At 37.4% G+C, this 16,662-nt stretch overlaps 1 protein-coding gene across 1 annotated transcript in view; it reads left to right on the top strand.

The window, feature by feature from the left end:
- The window catches only part of LOC118813361 (dedicator of cytokinesis protein 3-like), a 95,930-nt gene that overhangs the window by 54,498 nt on the left and 24,770 nt on the right, over window positions 1–16,662 (top strand). Inside the window, exons 24-33 of the mRNA XM_036578650.1 lie at window positions 3,098–3,290; window positions 4,413–4,540; window positions 4,894–5,043; window positions 8,131–8,229; window positions 9,075–9,169; window positions 12,143–12,218; window positions 13,221–13,321; window positions 14,000–14,058; window positions 14,189–14,337; window positions 16,118–16,203. Coding sequence (XP_036434543.1) covers window positions 3,098–3,290; window positions 4,413–4,540; window positions 4,894–5,043; window positions 8,131–8,229; window positions 9,075–9,169; window positions 12,143–12,218; window positions 13,221–13,321; window positions 14,000–14,058; window positions 14,189–14,337; window positions 16,118–16,203 — 1,136 coding nt within the window. The remainder of the gene's footprint in view (window positions 1–3,097; window positions 3,291–4,412; window positions 4,541–4,893; window positions 5,044–8,130; window positions 8,230–9,074; window positions 9,170–12,142; window positions 12,219–13,220; window positions 13,322–13,999; window positions 14,059–14,188; window positions 14,338–16,117; window positions 16,204–16,662) is intronic.

The raw sequence follows: 16,662 nt of genomic DNA, 5'->3' as shown, positions 1-16,662 counted from the left end.
TTTTAGAGATTCTAATACTTCACAAGAAAAAAAAAACACTAAAACACTATGGAGAAAAAATACATAGAAACATGTGGCCATTTTTACAGCAAGAAAGAGCAGTAGAAGAATTTAAAATATGCATTAGCAGGGTATCCGCAATTTCAATTTAATGCTATTTTTAATGGTGCTTTGAGCCAGCCATTTCATGAACTGTTCATGACTGTGTGAATCATTATATAGCAGCATTTAATGCAGAAATGCTTACTTTATGTGTAGCCTGAAAACCTCCACCATTAATTAATTATTGCTAATATCAGCTAGCACTGCTATGAGGGATTTCAAGCTAGCAGTGGTGTATATTTACTTCCCTCATAGGGTTTAAGACTCAGACTTCAAATGTCTGTGTTTAACCCAGCATTTGAAGCTTGTAACCTCATATTCGGGCTGTTTTCATAACTGATTAGTTGATACATTATGATATTGATTAATCGATTAGTTGGGAAACAAAAACTTGCAGATGTTAGTCTGGCAATAGTATTTCATTCAGCTAATTAAAATACAAGGAATTTTTTTTTACTTTATACAAAAATCACCTACCCTATCTCCTTATTCATTTTTTCTAAAAAGAGCTTTTATCAGGGGCACAGCAACAGAATTTCTGCATTGCTCCAAAAAACGTTGGAAGGTGCAGAAAAAAATGAAAGGTGCAGAAACAATGAAGGAACTTAGTGTTTTTCTGTGTTTCTCCAGTTATCAGCCATGTTATCAGCTGTGTGAGATACAGAGCAGCTCATCACACGTAAAATGGCAATAACCATGCACATGATGTGCATTTTTAAAATAAATACACTTAGAGCTGCTATCCTAGTTTTAATCAACGTTCCTGGCAGTTAAATGCTAGCACTGTTATCCCATGGACTGACTAATACATTACATCTTGCTCATTTAGGGTGCTGGAAAAGACTTGAGTAACAATGACTATTTTTTCCCTTTTTGTTTTTCACTCTTAATCACTTTGTCTTTATTTGTTTATTTTGATGTTCTTTTTACTTTTATTTGTATAAAGCACATAGAATTGCTTTTGTACGGAGCCCTGCTCATGACTTCCCACATAAATAAAAATAATGTGTGGCCATGCTTTATTAACGTGTGGAAAAGAGATAATTAAATTGTGGCCATGACTTAGTAAGGCGTGGAAACGAGATCATGCCTTATTAAGTTGTGGCTAAGCATTAGGATCTCATTCCCTTGCCTTACTAAGTTGTGGCCACGACTTAATTATCTTGTTCCCATGCCTTACTAGGTTGTGGCCGTGCATTATTGTTATTTATACAGGATGTCACCAGCGGGGCTCCGTACTTTTGTGAACAAAATGTGCTATATAAATAAACTCGCCTTGCCTTACCATGGCTTACTTAAAATACAGTTTGAAAAAACTCAGTGTCCCTTCTGCTTGTGGATGAGAGGCTAAAAGGAGAAAAAAACATGAAAAAAAGTCAGAACACCCAAGCTAGTCTGTGTGAATTAGCATACAAGCAGCACTGATAACCATGTTATTAAGTCAAGCAGTTTAGGCCAACAGTTTCAAAACGCAGCTCACCCTTTCAGCCAATGCTGCCTGTTCTATCTGCTAAACTAAAACAGAATTATTCGGAAAGCTGAAAGTGATGTGCTGTTTGTTTTTTTTTTACTGTTGGCTGCAGTTTAAATAAGATATTAGTGTCTCATCATCCCAGGTTTCTGCCGTGAGTGCAAGTGTATATTCTCTTGCATACTTGTGCCTGACAGTTGTGATGCCCACTGAACCCAGTTTTACACATGAAACCATCGTTTTAGATGATGTTTAGTAAGTTGTTTTAATTGTTTTTTTTGGTCAAACATGCCATTCTACTGCAGTCTCCATTATTTCTCTTTTCTTCTTTCAGTTACATGATGTAAATGGGATGCGCAAATGTCATCACGCCAACTGATCAATAACTCGATCCATTTTTTATTATTATTTATTATTATTTTATTATCTTTAATGTTGATTAGTTGATACAGCTCTGCTTCATATACCGTTTGACTTTACATACACATAACTTGTAACAGCAAGCATTTAAGTTTACTTCATATCCCTGAAATCTGTAACCACTAACGTGAGCATTAGTAAGATCCTGGTAGTGTGGGTTTCCTCTCTTTCAATGATGAACAAAAAAGCGCTAATAGCCCCACCTTGTGGAGAATCAGTGTTAAACATTGATTTATAATGACCTGAAAAAGCCCTGTATATCAGGCAAATTGCTAATCACTAAACGTTTCATCAACAATGTACATTTTAATCAATTAATTTTTAATCAAGTAATTGATTTTAATCAAGTAAGTATATAAGAATATAAGAGGAATTCCACTGATTTGTTTCAGTTTCTACATAATCCAATCGTTGAGATGTCAACAAACTCATTCACAATGTTTTGATGTCAAATGGTGCATTGTGGAGAAGATTTCTTGACAGCGGTGGTGATAGGAACCAGGCGTCATGGTGTCTATGCAAAAGTAGCCATTTTATGTACCAGCCAAAACGACAAGTTAGCCTATGCAAGTTTTTATATGTAATGTTCATAATAAAACAGTGGAACCTACTCACTCAGATTGCTTTACAGTGGTGGTGATAGAAGCCAAAGGTTGTCATGTTTTTGTCTAAAATGACTATTGAACCTTTCTGAGTTTGTGCGTGTAATCTTGATAATGTTAAAATAGTGGTGAATTAAAAAAGTTTTCTTTGGGGACTATTTTGTCTTACAACACCCTCTATGTACCTCTCCACCATGAATGTGTTTTAAAAATTACGCTTTAGGCCAAAAAAACAAGGTCTCTGGCATCAGGCAACAGATTTAATTTCATGAGTAATAGCTTATTGTGAGGTAGATTTTAGAGTCGTCTTTAGACATCAATTTCCTGTCACCATCAATATAAACAATTCCGACTCTGTAAGTTTCTCTAGAAAGGCACATTTTACATCAAACCACTTAGAATGACTTTGTTTATATCTTAACTATTTATTTTTGGTCGTCGAATTTCCCTTAAACTTTTATGTCTATTCACCCACCTATCTGTGTATCCTCCTTCTCTCCAGGCTGCGTTATTAAACAGCTTCCCGGACATCTTTGATGAGCTTCTTCAGATGTTTACAGTGCAGGAGGTGGCAGAGCTGGTGAGGGGGACGCTAGCAAGCATGCCCGGTACGGTGGACATTGGTCAGTCCATGGACGTGGTCAAACTCCAGTCTATCTCTCGTACTGTGGACAGCAGACTCTTCTACTTCCCAGGTTGGTCATCTATCTGTTTGGGTCAAGATCTCAGAATGTCACTTGGATGGCAAGTGTGATTGAATAGTAAAGGTTAATCATTGTAAGTGGTGGACTTTAACTCATTCATGAACCTCGGAAGCATCAGACAACAGAAAACGGAAGGGCAAGTTGTCCTGTCTTCTTTCTGAAAATACTAAGCAGAAAAGCTTTCCTCGGTCAATATAATGACTCTTATCACAGTTGAAAAAAACAAACTAGTTATTAAACTAGCTGATTATGAATTTCTACTGGATGAGCTTGTTACTGAGGGAGGGTCTTCATAAAACTGAAACACTGATTGAGTGCTGAACTTGAAGCACTTTTTAATGCAAGGCTAAAGATTTGTGGTTTGTGTTGAAGTTAAGGCGTATGTGAACATTATAAGATCCATGATCCCAGGCAATCAGAAAAGCACATGAATAGCAATAATATTGCAAGCATAAGTATTCCTTATACACATTTTTAAAACTGGCTTAACTATAGAGGCTATGCTGAACAGATCATGGGCCATTCCAGTTTTTTACTATTGCACAACTCTATATTGCAGAGTGAACGAGATATTGTTTTCTGTTGTAGGCCTGTATACACATCCATTGTATCAGTAATAAACTGAATACTTTAACCAATGATGCTGATTGTGAATGATGCAGACGGGAGAGCAACAGTCTCCTCTCAACAGGAGTGACTAAAATGTATGTAAAGTTTTGATAACTCATTGGCCGATTCAATGTGGGGCCAAATCCAACCTAAATCCGCCCAATTTTGTGGGAATGGGCCCGATCTGGCAACACTGGCAACAGCTTCTATCTGTTGTAGCTGAAGTGTTGCACCACTACTGTTTCATTATTGGCTGGCACTTAGTACCGGTATCGGTGATGGGGATATTTTGCTCATGGTAACCACTAGCACAGTGTCCCAGCACTTGTAATGGATGAAAAGCTCCTACTTGTGACCCCATAAGTCACAGATGTTTGATTCATTGAAATTGGACAGATGGAAAGAATCTGTTTGTCAAACTATCTTGCACCATACTGGTTAAGTTTTTGTAGTGAATGAAGCTTGATTCCCTCTCACACTCTCACTGCTCTCTCTCTCTCTCAGAATCCCGGAGTATTCTGCTTCCAGTAGTATTGCATCACATTCACCTGCACCTGAGACAGCAGAGAGAGCTGCTGCTGTGTGCAGGAATTCTGAGCAGCATCTTCTCCATCCTCAACACAAGTTCTCAGGTATCTACTCACACTCTTAAAATTCTACCAAATTGATACCAAAGAAGAACTACTTATAAAGAACCTTTCAGTAGGTTCTAGGGGTGGGCGATATGGCAAAAATATGATATATGAAGACATTTTTGTGATACACAATGTGATACAGTAAAATGTTGATATATATATATATATATATATATATATATATATATATATATATATATAGCCTTCCAAAAGATGGTTCTTTAAAGCAGCAGTTCCTAGACTGTTTAACCTTTATTTTTGCTAGTGTTCTGGAGAGAAGTACATTCATATGATATTCATATGTTTGTGCTTAGATCTGCTCAATGTCCTTCTCTCCTCTGCTATCTTAGGAGTCTTCGTGTGTGCAGGAGGAGGTGGAGATGATGGTGGAGAGTTTGCTGGACGTGTTATTGCAGACCCTCTTGTCCATCATGAGTAAGAGCCAGGCAGTGGAAAACAGCCGGAGTCAGCGCTGTCCCCAGTGCACTGCAGAGATAACGGTCAGCTACCTCCCATGTCTTTCACCTCTTTAATTCATTTATTGGCTCGTGAAGTTTGCTTCTTTTATATAGTTCACTGTAAGTCATGCTTTGTCCTAAAACACACTGACAAGTCTGCACAAACTTAGTGCGGACCTGGATGTGGTTTGAGCATATTAAGCATATTTACAGTCAGAAGTCTGAGAGGAGAAAGCCTCTAATTTTTGAGACAATGTTTAATGGAGAACTTTTGATTAAAATAAGTTGAGAAAATAAATAAATAAATAAAACTATGCAGGAGGATAAAAATTTCAAGCTAACCTGACTTATTTTTTGTGGTATAGGTCTTAGACTGGATTATAGCTGTTTCAGCTGTTGTGTTTTGTAGCTTAATTAGGCATATTTTCCAGTAACAGCATGAATCTGGTTGCTCTGTGTTTGTTTTGCCTTTAGGGCCAGCATGAATTTGACGTCTCTGTGTGTGCTTGCTTTTCTTGCTGGGACAGTATAGGTTTAATAGTTCTGTCTGTGTGTGGTTCTCCTGCAGGGACAGCATGAATGTTTAGCATTGCTGCAGGGACACCGTCAGTTTCAGGCATTTTTTTTCTTCAGGAACACTTTGATAGCTCAATTTAGATGCATCAAAAACATTCTCATATTTACTCTATTATCCAGCTCAAAGTTCACAGGTAAAAACGCAATTCCAAAAAGTTGGGACAGTAGGGACAATGCAAATGAGAACAGAAAGCGGTGATTTGTAGATTCACTTTAATTTTTTACCTTTTAAACTTTCAAAAGTTGGGACAGGGTCAGTTTAAAACATAGTGAAATATCGAGATTCAATTCACAATGTGAAATGTTTCCAAAATGTCTTAAACAGGTGATTCAGTCATGCTTGGGCAGAAAAGAAGCATCCAGGAAAGGTGTAGTTTTTTATGAGCAAGGATGGGTCGATGGCTCACCACGTCAACACTTTAAGAATAACATTCCTCAACGAGCATTTGCATAAATTGTAGGTATTTTATTGGTGCAAAAGCTTCTGGGAATCTGGAGAAATCTCCATGAGTAAAGGGCAAGGCCAAAAACTAATATTGAATCCCCATGACTTTTGATTGCTCAGATGGCACTGCATTAAAAACCCACATGCTTCTGTGTTGAAGATTACCACATGAGCTTGGGAATACTTCGGAAAATCCTTGTCAGTAAACAGTGTCGGCCAGCGCATCCACAAATGCATGTTGAGATTCTACAACGCAAAGCGGAAGCTATATACAACATCCAGAAACGGCATCACATTAAGAATAAGTGTATATAAAAATTTTAAAAACAGAAACACAAAACAAATATACAAGAAACACAAGTGAGTTGAAAGGTTAAAGATCTAGTCTTTGTACTGTTTTTCAATTGAATATAGGTTAAAAAAGAAGGTGCAGATTATTCCGGTCTGTTCTTATTGACATTTTACCTACTGTCCCAATTTTTGGTAAAAGATGAGCTAAGAGGAAGAGACATCAATATTGGGAGATTCTGATCACTAACATGACCTATCTGTAATGAATATTGAAGGATGGTGTTGCCATTTGGCATGCTGAAACTCCATTAACAGTATAATCTGAAATATTTGTCTGAACCCGACTGTCAGGTTCGGTCATATTTGGACATTATTTACTCAATATGTGTCTGGCTCAGGTCGGGTTCCCACAGTCTGCCTCCCACTTTTAACAGATATCCTCAGAATTTCCCCTGCTCTAGTTTTTCTCCTTAATTTATTCCTCCTTTCTCATTACAATTACACAGTTTGTAATCAGGCATGCTGCAGTCACCCTCTCGTGTTGTTGACAGAATGTAGCACAGAGGTCCATGAGGTCCATGGCTGTGAGAAAATGGATTTGTGGGAATTAACACAGTGATTTTTTAATTTTGTTTAGCCAATGTATGTATGTTGTATGTAAGAAAAAAGGAAAAAGAAGCAGAGTTTTAGGATTAAATGGGTGATGGGTAATATCAGCACTGTGCAGCATGAGAATAGAAATTCCTGATTAGAGCTTAGGGATGTTGTTCAAAAGCACTGCTTGATGAATGACTTACTAAAAAGCAGAATTAAAACTTTAAATATGGGCAGCTGATTATTTTGTTACATTATAGTATTTTATATCATTACTTTTTATTTATTCATGACCTAATGATGACTATTATCAATAAAAATAACAGGCTTTATGTGGCACGTTGCGTGACGGTTGGTTAATTCAGGTCAGTTTGAGACAGAATTTTGTTGGATTTAGGTCAGTTTCGGTGTCAGAACTTGCTGTTGTTCAGACTAAATGTTGTTGGAGTGTGACTCAAAACTTGATGATGTGGTTCTGGTTAGGGTTGGGTTTTTTTTATAGTAAATGTAGTCTGGCTTGGGTTGAGTTTGGACTCAAATCTTGATGTGGTTTGGGTCAGTTTGAGTTTGGGCTAAATGCTATGCTCAGGTGAAGGTTGGACTCAAAACTTAATGATTCGAGCTAGGTTAGGTTAGGACTAAATGTTTTTGTGCTTGGTCTGGGTTTGGACTAAAAACTTCATGTGGTTCAGGTCGAGTTGGGTTCAGACTAAATATTGTTGGGCTCAGACTGTTTTTTTTTGGACTCAAAACTTGATGTGATCTGGGTAATGTTTGCACTAAATGTTAGGCTGGGGTCAGGTTAGAACTTAAAATATGGTGTCTGGATCTGGTCAGGTATGACTCTTGGATTGTATTTGGCTTCGTATCAGGCTCATTTAAATCTCTAATAAACGAATTTTCATTTACAATTAGGCAATGACAAAAACATGGCAAAAATGTAAATGATGTTATTACTTTACATAGAACAAAGCTAAACACAATAGCTTTCATCAAACTAAAATTGTGAGAAAATGTCTCCTTAAAAAAAAAAAGATCCTGCAGTTGGATTTTTGAGATGCATGACCTGTGTTTAGATGATGTCTACATGGACAGTATGAGCTTGATGTTCTGTTTGTGTTTTTGTGTTCCTGTAGGGAGTTTGACGCCTTGTGTGTTGGTTTGGTTTTCCTGCAGCTGTGGGAAGAGTTTGACAGCTCTCTATGTGTTTGGTTTTCCTACAGGGCGAGTATGTGTCCTGTTTGCTGTCTCTGCTGAAGCTGATGTCTGAGTTGCATTTCCACCACCTGCTCAACAACTTCCACAGCAAAGATGAACTCAAGGTGAGCCAAAACAGATCTAGTGTGCCCATGATGCCAATCAGAATGAAACATAGACCAGAATCATACGAATTAATACTGCGTTTTGAAATATCTAGACACTCATTGCACTGAAATATTAACTATAGAAAAAAAATGTACAGCACCAACATCATTTCCTTTAAATGTCTTTTATTAACAAAGGAAATAATGCTAGTGCTCTCTGACATTTTTCTATATTTGATGCTGTTTTTTGGATTTAGCTCTTTTTACAAGATTGGTAGCCTTGCTGTTAGCATTATGTTAAATATAATGTACTGACAGAATGTAATTTAATGAGATTATTATTTTACTGTATTTGTGTTTAGTTGCATTTTACAAGCAAAACCATACTTACTGTCAGGATAACTCATTTGAACAAATGTTTTTGAACAGTACTACACAGTATGTACAAATATGCATATTGACTTAATTTTTACACATCATAACCTGCAACGTGTAATAAATGGCTGCTCAGAGATCAATACAAACAGCTACACTATATGGCCAAAAGTATGTTGTAATTATTGATTTCAGGTTTTTTAGCCATACCCGTTGCTAAGAAGTATATAAAAATCAAGTACAAAATCATGTACATAGCCATGCAATCTTCATAGACAAACATTGGCAGTAGAATGGGTCATACTGAAGAGTTCTGTGACTTTCAATGTGGCACTGTCATAGGATACCACCTTTGCTACAAGTCAGATTGTGAAATTTATGTACTGCGAGATCTGCCCCAGTAAACTGTAAGTACTGTAGTTGTGAAATAGCAGGGTCTAGGACCAACAGCAGCATATATCACCATACTCCTTTACTGTTTTTTGCAGGAGTTTCTGCTGAAGATATTCTGTGTGTTCAGAAACCTGATGAAGCTTGGTGTGTTTCCACGAGACTGGAGCATTATGCGGCTCCTCACCAGCCAGTGAGTGTTTTTTTTATAAAGTGTTTCATTTAGTATGCATTATTAAAATTAATATTTATGTTCAGGGCTTCCTACACTTTGGTTGGGACCCTGCACACTATTTCATTGCTAACATTCAACTATATATGTGCCAGCTCTCACAGTCAGGTTTGGTAGTCACACCATTTCTTATGGGCTGCTAACTGTGATTGGTTCCCCATGGTATTCTATAATCCAGTCAACATGATTTCTATCTATCACAGCAAACTGCATTACAATGTGGCACATGAGCAGTTTGAATGGGTTAATTAATTAATTAATTAATTAAACATTAATCATTTAAGCTGTGTGGCCCAGGTGCGTGCAAGCTGTGGTGCACACCAAGATTTTATGCAGACGTAGTAATAGAAAATAAAATGCAAATTACAAGTTGAGCATGTATGTTTCAAGCCTGTTTTTAAGTCCTAAACTACAGTCGAAAGAACTCCTGAAATATCCAAGATTTTTGTTGGTTGCCGTGCAGTTTAACAATACAGAAACAGGCAAAAATGGCTAAAACCAGGAGAAGAAATGTAAAAAAAGAGAGCAGGAACGAACAAGAAACATATTCCACCTTAAGATTCCCAGAAGGGGAGAGCCATGTCATTTGATTTTCTCATGTAAGAAGTTTTGCGAGATTCTCTCCATTCATCTTCATTTGTCTGGCTGTGTTTAGATGGCAAAGCATATCCCGTGGAAAATCTGCATCCAAACTTTGAGAAAGCAAAGTTACGGGTAGGGTTATGGGAAGAAAGCTTGATTCCATGTTTCACATCACACAAAATGATCAGAGTAAAGAAAGTATAAATTACTTTACTTTCACTAAGTTTAATTCTTCGCAGTCAGCCCACGTAAACATCAGCAAACCTTAGCAAGTGCCTTATCACAACAACTAGCAAAGAGCCACATTGTATTTTTACAAACCTTATTTCTGGAAAAGTTTTGTAAAGTTTTGTAAGTATTTTGTAAAATGCACCAAAAACAAGAAACTGTGATGTGTTAATTCTCTTGAATCTTTTTTAACTGACAAAACTACAAAGACATTACTTTTGATGTTTTTGCTCGCAGACTTGATTACATTTTGTAAATATAAACAAATTTTGAATTTGATGCCTGAAACACACTCAAAAAAGTTGGGAAAGAGGCAAAATAAGAGTGAAAAATTTATAGAACATTCAAGTTACACTGTTTTGAAATGTTCCACAGTAAGCAGGTGGATTGGTAACAGGTGAAGTTATCATGACTGGGTACAAAAAGAGAATCCACCAAAGGCTCAATCTTTGCAAGCAAGGATGGATCATGGCTCAGCACTTTGTGCCAAACTTTGTGAGAGAGTTGTCAAACAATTAAAAAAAAACATTTCTCAACACAAAATTGCAAAGAAATTCTTTCACCATCAACTGTACATAATATTTTGAGAAAATTCAGGGAATTTGGAGAAATCTCAGTCTGTGTAGGGCTAGGCTAGAAACCACTGTTGAATGTGCATGACCTTTGAATCCTCAGACGGCATTGCATGAGAAACTGTCATGCTACCATTTTAAATATAGCCACATAGGCTCAAAAAACCTTCGGAAAAACCGTTGCCACTTAACACAGTCCACAGCTGCATCAAGAAATGCAACTCGAAGTGCTCTTATGCAAGGAGAAAACCATACATCAATTCTATGCAGAAATGCCACCAAGTACTCTGGGCCCAAGCTCTTCTTAGATGGTCCAAAAGACAGAAGAATTCTGAGCTGTGGTCAAATGAGTCCACGTTTTAGCTTGTATTTTAGGAAAAACGGACATTGAGTTCTCCTTGCCAAAGATGAAAGGGACCATCTAGATTTTTATCAGTGGAAGGTGCAAAAGCCAATATCTGTCATGGTATATGGGTCCATTTGTGCTCACAGCATGGGTGACTTGCATATGTATGTACTGTTGGGATTTTAGAGAGACGTATGCTGCCATCGGGCATCATTTTACACATGCTACACCAGTGTGGCTTTGTAGACACAGAGTGATTGTGTTTGACTGGCCTGCAGTCCAGATCTGTCTCCTATTGAAAATGTATGGCGCATCATGAAGAGTAGAATCAGACAGCGACGACTATGGAATGTTGAGCAGCTGAAGTCTTGTATCAAGCAAGAATTGCTTGCAAACCTGCGACAATTAGTATCCTCAGTTCCCAAATGATTGAAGAGTGTAATTAACAAGAAAGGTGATATAACACAGTGGTAAACATGCTCCAAGTCTTTTTGAGTGTGTTGCAGGTATCAAATTCTAAATCTGTTTATGTTTACAAAATATAATGAAGTTGGTCAGTGAAAATTGAAAATGCGGAAATCTTTTCTTTGTACTTTTGTCAGTTAATTAAAGGTTCAAGAGACTTAACAAATCATAGATTCATGTTTTCCCTTTTACAAAATGTCCCAACATTTCCAGAAATGAGTTTGTACATTAAGGAAGACTACTCACCAAGCTGCAGGGGTGAAGTGTACTCAAGGGTTTTTTTAGCCATCTCACTGACAAAAGAGTACAGCATGGTACATATGTCAGTGTATTAATATTTATCTTTAATCTGAATATTTATACAATGGAAATGGGAGCAAAACTGTCCTACTGTTCAGCCCTGTGTTCACTCTCCAGTTCAGTTTGACCCCTTCCCTTTTCTAATTAGTTATGTTCTGAAAAGTGACACATGACGAGCAGAGCTTTTCTGCTGCAATTGAAAAATTTTCACGACTCTACGATCCGCAGCAGAAAAAAACTCTCCTGCGGAATTCATGTCCTGCTGTAGGATTTAATGCTGTTTTCGGCATAATACGGCATCTAAATGCAACCTAAGGCATGTGAGTGGCAGGGTAGAGTCTTGATACATGGCTTATTTAAGTTAGCTCAGATTCCGTACATGTTATGTTTGTTCTTTTTGGCTGGCTCAATCAGCAGTGCTTTTTGTGCTCTCTTGTGTAGGATCATTGTGACAACAACCCGATATCTGAGTCCTGCACTTCATAAGAACTTCTCTGATGCAGACTTCGATTTTAAGGTAAAGAATTCTGTCAGGACAGAGTTTGATTATATTGACAGTTTAGATAAATCCCTTCTGTCAAAGCATATAGTATCCATCTCAATGTAATGCTTCTAAACCACATCATTTACCCACTCTGGAATGAAACCTATTAGGGCTAGCGTTCAAAACCTGAAACAGATGCTTTACTCTGCTGTTTGGAGGTACTTATCTACTGAAATTTCAAGGCAGTATAGTATTAAGGAGTAAGTAAACATCACAGTACAGTAAGTAAATGTCAACACAGTGCTAGCAGTCCTGTGGCAAATAATTGAATAACAGTACAAATTTTGATGCTGTTAGCGTAGTTTATTACAGAGTCAACCAGCAATAGTCAGTTGTGTTTGTAATTCTGTACTGTTGCTAAGTTGAAATACACAAAAAAAGTTGCATCAAAACAGTAAAGCCAATTTCACAGCAGAAGCACTTACTGTTTCACACCAAATGCAACTCACACACTGATGAAGCAAAGAGCATCTTCTGTCCACATTTGTTTATTTCCAGTAAGGGATGGGACAATGTAAACATACTTTTTCAGATATATCACAATTTACCATCATCCATATAAAATTTAGGAAACATGTAGATTCGCTGGTTGGTTTTGGAAAGTAAATAAAATGTCTGTATTTCTGTTGTAGGTGTTGCGATCCCTCATACCCGTCAGCACCTCTGAATTTGGCATGTTTCACTGCAGTTAGGCATGAGACATCAAACCACTCTGAATAACTTCATTTACATCCCAACAATTGAATTATGCAGACATTTAGCAAGAATTTAGCACAATATTGCAAGAATACTACAATTTTGTATTACTTCGAGCTGGAAACCGCAAGCATGCCACTCATGGCAGGCATCAAAAATCGACCCAAAGTGTGGTGGCTTTAGCATGTCCATGCCATTGAATGGAGTGGGTACAGCTCTATCTATCTTGTGTGAAGACAGTGTGAAACCTCATGTGTCTTGTTTTCCCCCTTTTTTTAGGTGTGGAACTCCTTCTTTAGTTTGGCTGTGTTGTTTATCAGTCAGCCAAGCCTGCAGCTTGAGTCTCTCAGTCAAGTCAAGAGGAAAAGAATACTGGACAAGTATGAACATGTGCATGCAGTCTCACACACATACACACACAGTACTGTGCAAAAGTCAGAGAGCACCCTTCATCCATTTACTGTCCAGTCAAAATAGCGCTTAAGTACGAGTTTTTCATTTTTCAGGAGATACTTCTGCAGAATTGCATTCTGCAAATGTGTCTAACAGCCATGCAAGACCTGGTAGACCACCAAAAAACTTTCGCCATCAGATAAATAGTACTTAAAACTTTCATCTTGGAGAAATAAAAAATCAACCTCCACTCTTGATCTGAAAATAATCACAGGTTTCTGTGCACCCTTTCATTGTGAGAAGACAACTCAACGCTAAGGGTCTTGAAAGGATGTGTAGCTGTCAAGAAGCCGTTACTGAGAAAAAGAAATAGACCAAAAAGAAGACAATTTGCAAATCAACTTTGGAGATGTGGAAAAATATCCTTGTAGATTGAACAACTGAAAGCTCCTGAAAGGAATACATGGCAAAGGGTGAACATATTAAATACTGAGAATTTGCAAAAAATGCATGTCTTTTGTCTTGTACTTACATGAACGATGGTCTTTTGCACAGTATTGTGCCTGTGTGTGTGTATATATACACATATAGTATATATATAATTTATACAGTATATGATGTTCCTGATGTTTCTGTAAGTGAATACTATGTTATCTCCTGAACAGATATGGAGATTTGAGAGTACAGATGGCATATGAGCTTTACAGCATGTGGCAAAAGCTAGGTGAGAACCTCTCTCTTTCTATTCATGTATTAGGTTTAGTTAAAATGCAGCTTGCAAGCTTGTTTATGTCAGTGTATCATTGCAATCAGTCTTCCTCTTTCTCTCTCATGTGTCCTCTTTTCTGTCTCAGGGGATAATAAGCCTCATTTCACCCCTGGGATGATGGGGCCATTCCTAGGGGTAACTCTGGTTCCTCAAGCTGAGGTCAGAAACATTATGATTCCCATTTTCCATGACATGATGGACTGGGAACAACGCAAGAATGGCAACTTCAAACAGGTCAGAGACTGTGGAGACTACACAGAGAAAATATGTACATTTTACTGAGCTTAAATGTAGAATGAGCATTGTTTTGCATGTGTGAGTTATATATAAATCATATTTATGGCTCATTTCTAGTGGACTATAGATGTAATTTACACTGAGGACATACATTTTTGCTTTATTTCTCCACCACTATTTGAAAGTGTAGCCTAGTTCAAATATTTTGTAATCATAGCATGCTAAGAAATCTGTTCAAATGCTTTCTGAAAGTGTAACTAAAAACATGCATGATTTGAAAATTGGGCTAAAAAACGAAACATCAGTCCAGAATGTCAAATTACATTCACACTAAAATGAACTGATTTTACTGTAGTATTAAACGGGCCGAGCAGAGTAATCTTACTAAATTGTGCAGCTATAGTACCATGATAACACAAATAGTGGCTCACACTCAGTATCAGCTTATGCTAAGTAATAAAGGCCTCAGATCAGATTAGGGGCAAAAAAACTAATCAAGACATCCCTAATTCAACCGTAAGATTATGCCTAAAAACCGTGCTGAAAACTGAGTAATCTTAAAAACTAATCCAGAATAGTTCTCCAACCAAGAATATTGAGCCAACAGCATCTTTGTGGTCAACACTGACCACTAATGAAGGACTAGAATACAACAAAATTGAAAGTCAAACACACTGAAAAGACAGTGCAGTCTCAAAGTATAGCATATATAGATGTTTTATTCAACCAATAGGTTTGAATAGGGTTGACAATTGATACATGCTATTTTTGATTGTGTGCGCTGTTGCATGGTTTAGATGATATTAATTTTTCCTACAATGAAGTATTAAAACCTGTCCAGGGTATTTCCTGCCTTCTGACCAATGACTGCTCGGATAGGATCCAGCACCCCCATGACCCAAAAGGATAAGCGGCTTAGATAATGTGTGTATGTGTGTGAAAAGAATTAAAATGCATTGAATTTGATTTTAAAATTTGTGCGTCAACCCTGAGTTACCCACAATTATTCCAGGGAAAGTTTTCAAACAGCTCACCCTGTAGCATTCTAGGATTAATATGAAGCAAATTTTAATGTGAACTTGAACTTAGCGAACCTTTGTAGTTTTAGTCTTATGGAATCTTTAACAAATTTTAAGATGGCAGTGGTGAAGATACTGGCAATCATTTGGTGGAACCCCAGAGTGAGCAGCAAAGTGCTTGTGATTGATGTGTCATATCACTGCTCTTCCATCTGCATTCTTCCATTGTGCCCTTATGTAAGCCATTTAATTCCATTTAAGTATTACCTCAACAGATGTTGCAAAGGGATTACAGTATGAACTGCTGTCTTTTGGGATCGCTTAGGTTTATTGTTACATTTACATATTGTTTATGTCATTAAGTAGCAGATAAGACAAAACTTTAGGTACCCATTTAGAATGTTTTATGACCAGTTCTGTACAGCACCTAAATGGGTTCAATATTGTTGGTACAAACTGAACCCTGAAATGGATCCACCTGCAGTCTTTTTTTGGAGACAGAGATGCTTTGAGATGGAGTGACAGAAGTAAATGAGGATTAGGCCAAAATTTAGGTCAAAAAAGCTTTGGCAGATGGAATTTTATCTAATGTTACATTTGTGTGTGTGTGGACTGAAAAAATAATGCATTTAACTTGAGTCAAATGTGAATATCATTTCCATAATGCATGATATTAAACATCTGAATTAAGCAAATTTGGTGCATTATTTTTGCAGTGTATGTATGTATATGTCTGTGTCACTACTGTGCACATATAGGTGGAGGCAGAGTTGATGGATAAACTGGATAGTATGATGTCAGATGGGAAAGGAGAGGAAAACCACAGAGAACTCTTTGGATTATTGTGAGTACCGACAAATACATTCACATACTGTGGGTTTACATTGAACACGCACACAGACAGACATTAGTTACGCTATTTTTCTACAGTCTCTAAGTGCTTGTGTTAATCACAGCTTACAGCTTTAAAGGGTTTTCAGGAAGTGACTGTCAGGATCAGACACTCCCCATCTGTGTCACAAACTACTGGTTATTTTTGAATTACGTGTAAAAGCTGTACCATTTTACTCCCCCGTCAAGCTCTTAGCTCCTGTGTTGGCTGTTTAGGAAGGATTAGTACACACGAACTTACACATCCTGTATCAAGCACCTGTAATAAAAACAGTGGTGGTCACATTTCACCTGAAACTCGCTACAGAAACTTTCTATATATTCCTCCTGAAAATCACTGCACTAACCTTCTTCACATTCCTCCACTGAAGCTCACTAGAACAACCTACTTTACATTCGTCGACTGAAAGGC

The sequence above is a fragment of the Colossoma macropomum genome, unplaced genomic scaffold (assembly GCF_904425465.1).
Source record: "Colossoma macropomum unplaced genomic scaffold, Colossoma_macropomum, whole genome shotgun sequence".
Taxonomy (NCBI): Eukaryota; Metazoa; Chordata; class Actinopteri; order Characiformes; family Serrasalmidae; genus Colossoma; species Colossoma macropomum.
The sequence above is the reverse complement of the archived record's forward strand: the minus strand, read 5'-3'. Positions and strand labels throughout refer to the sequence as shown.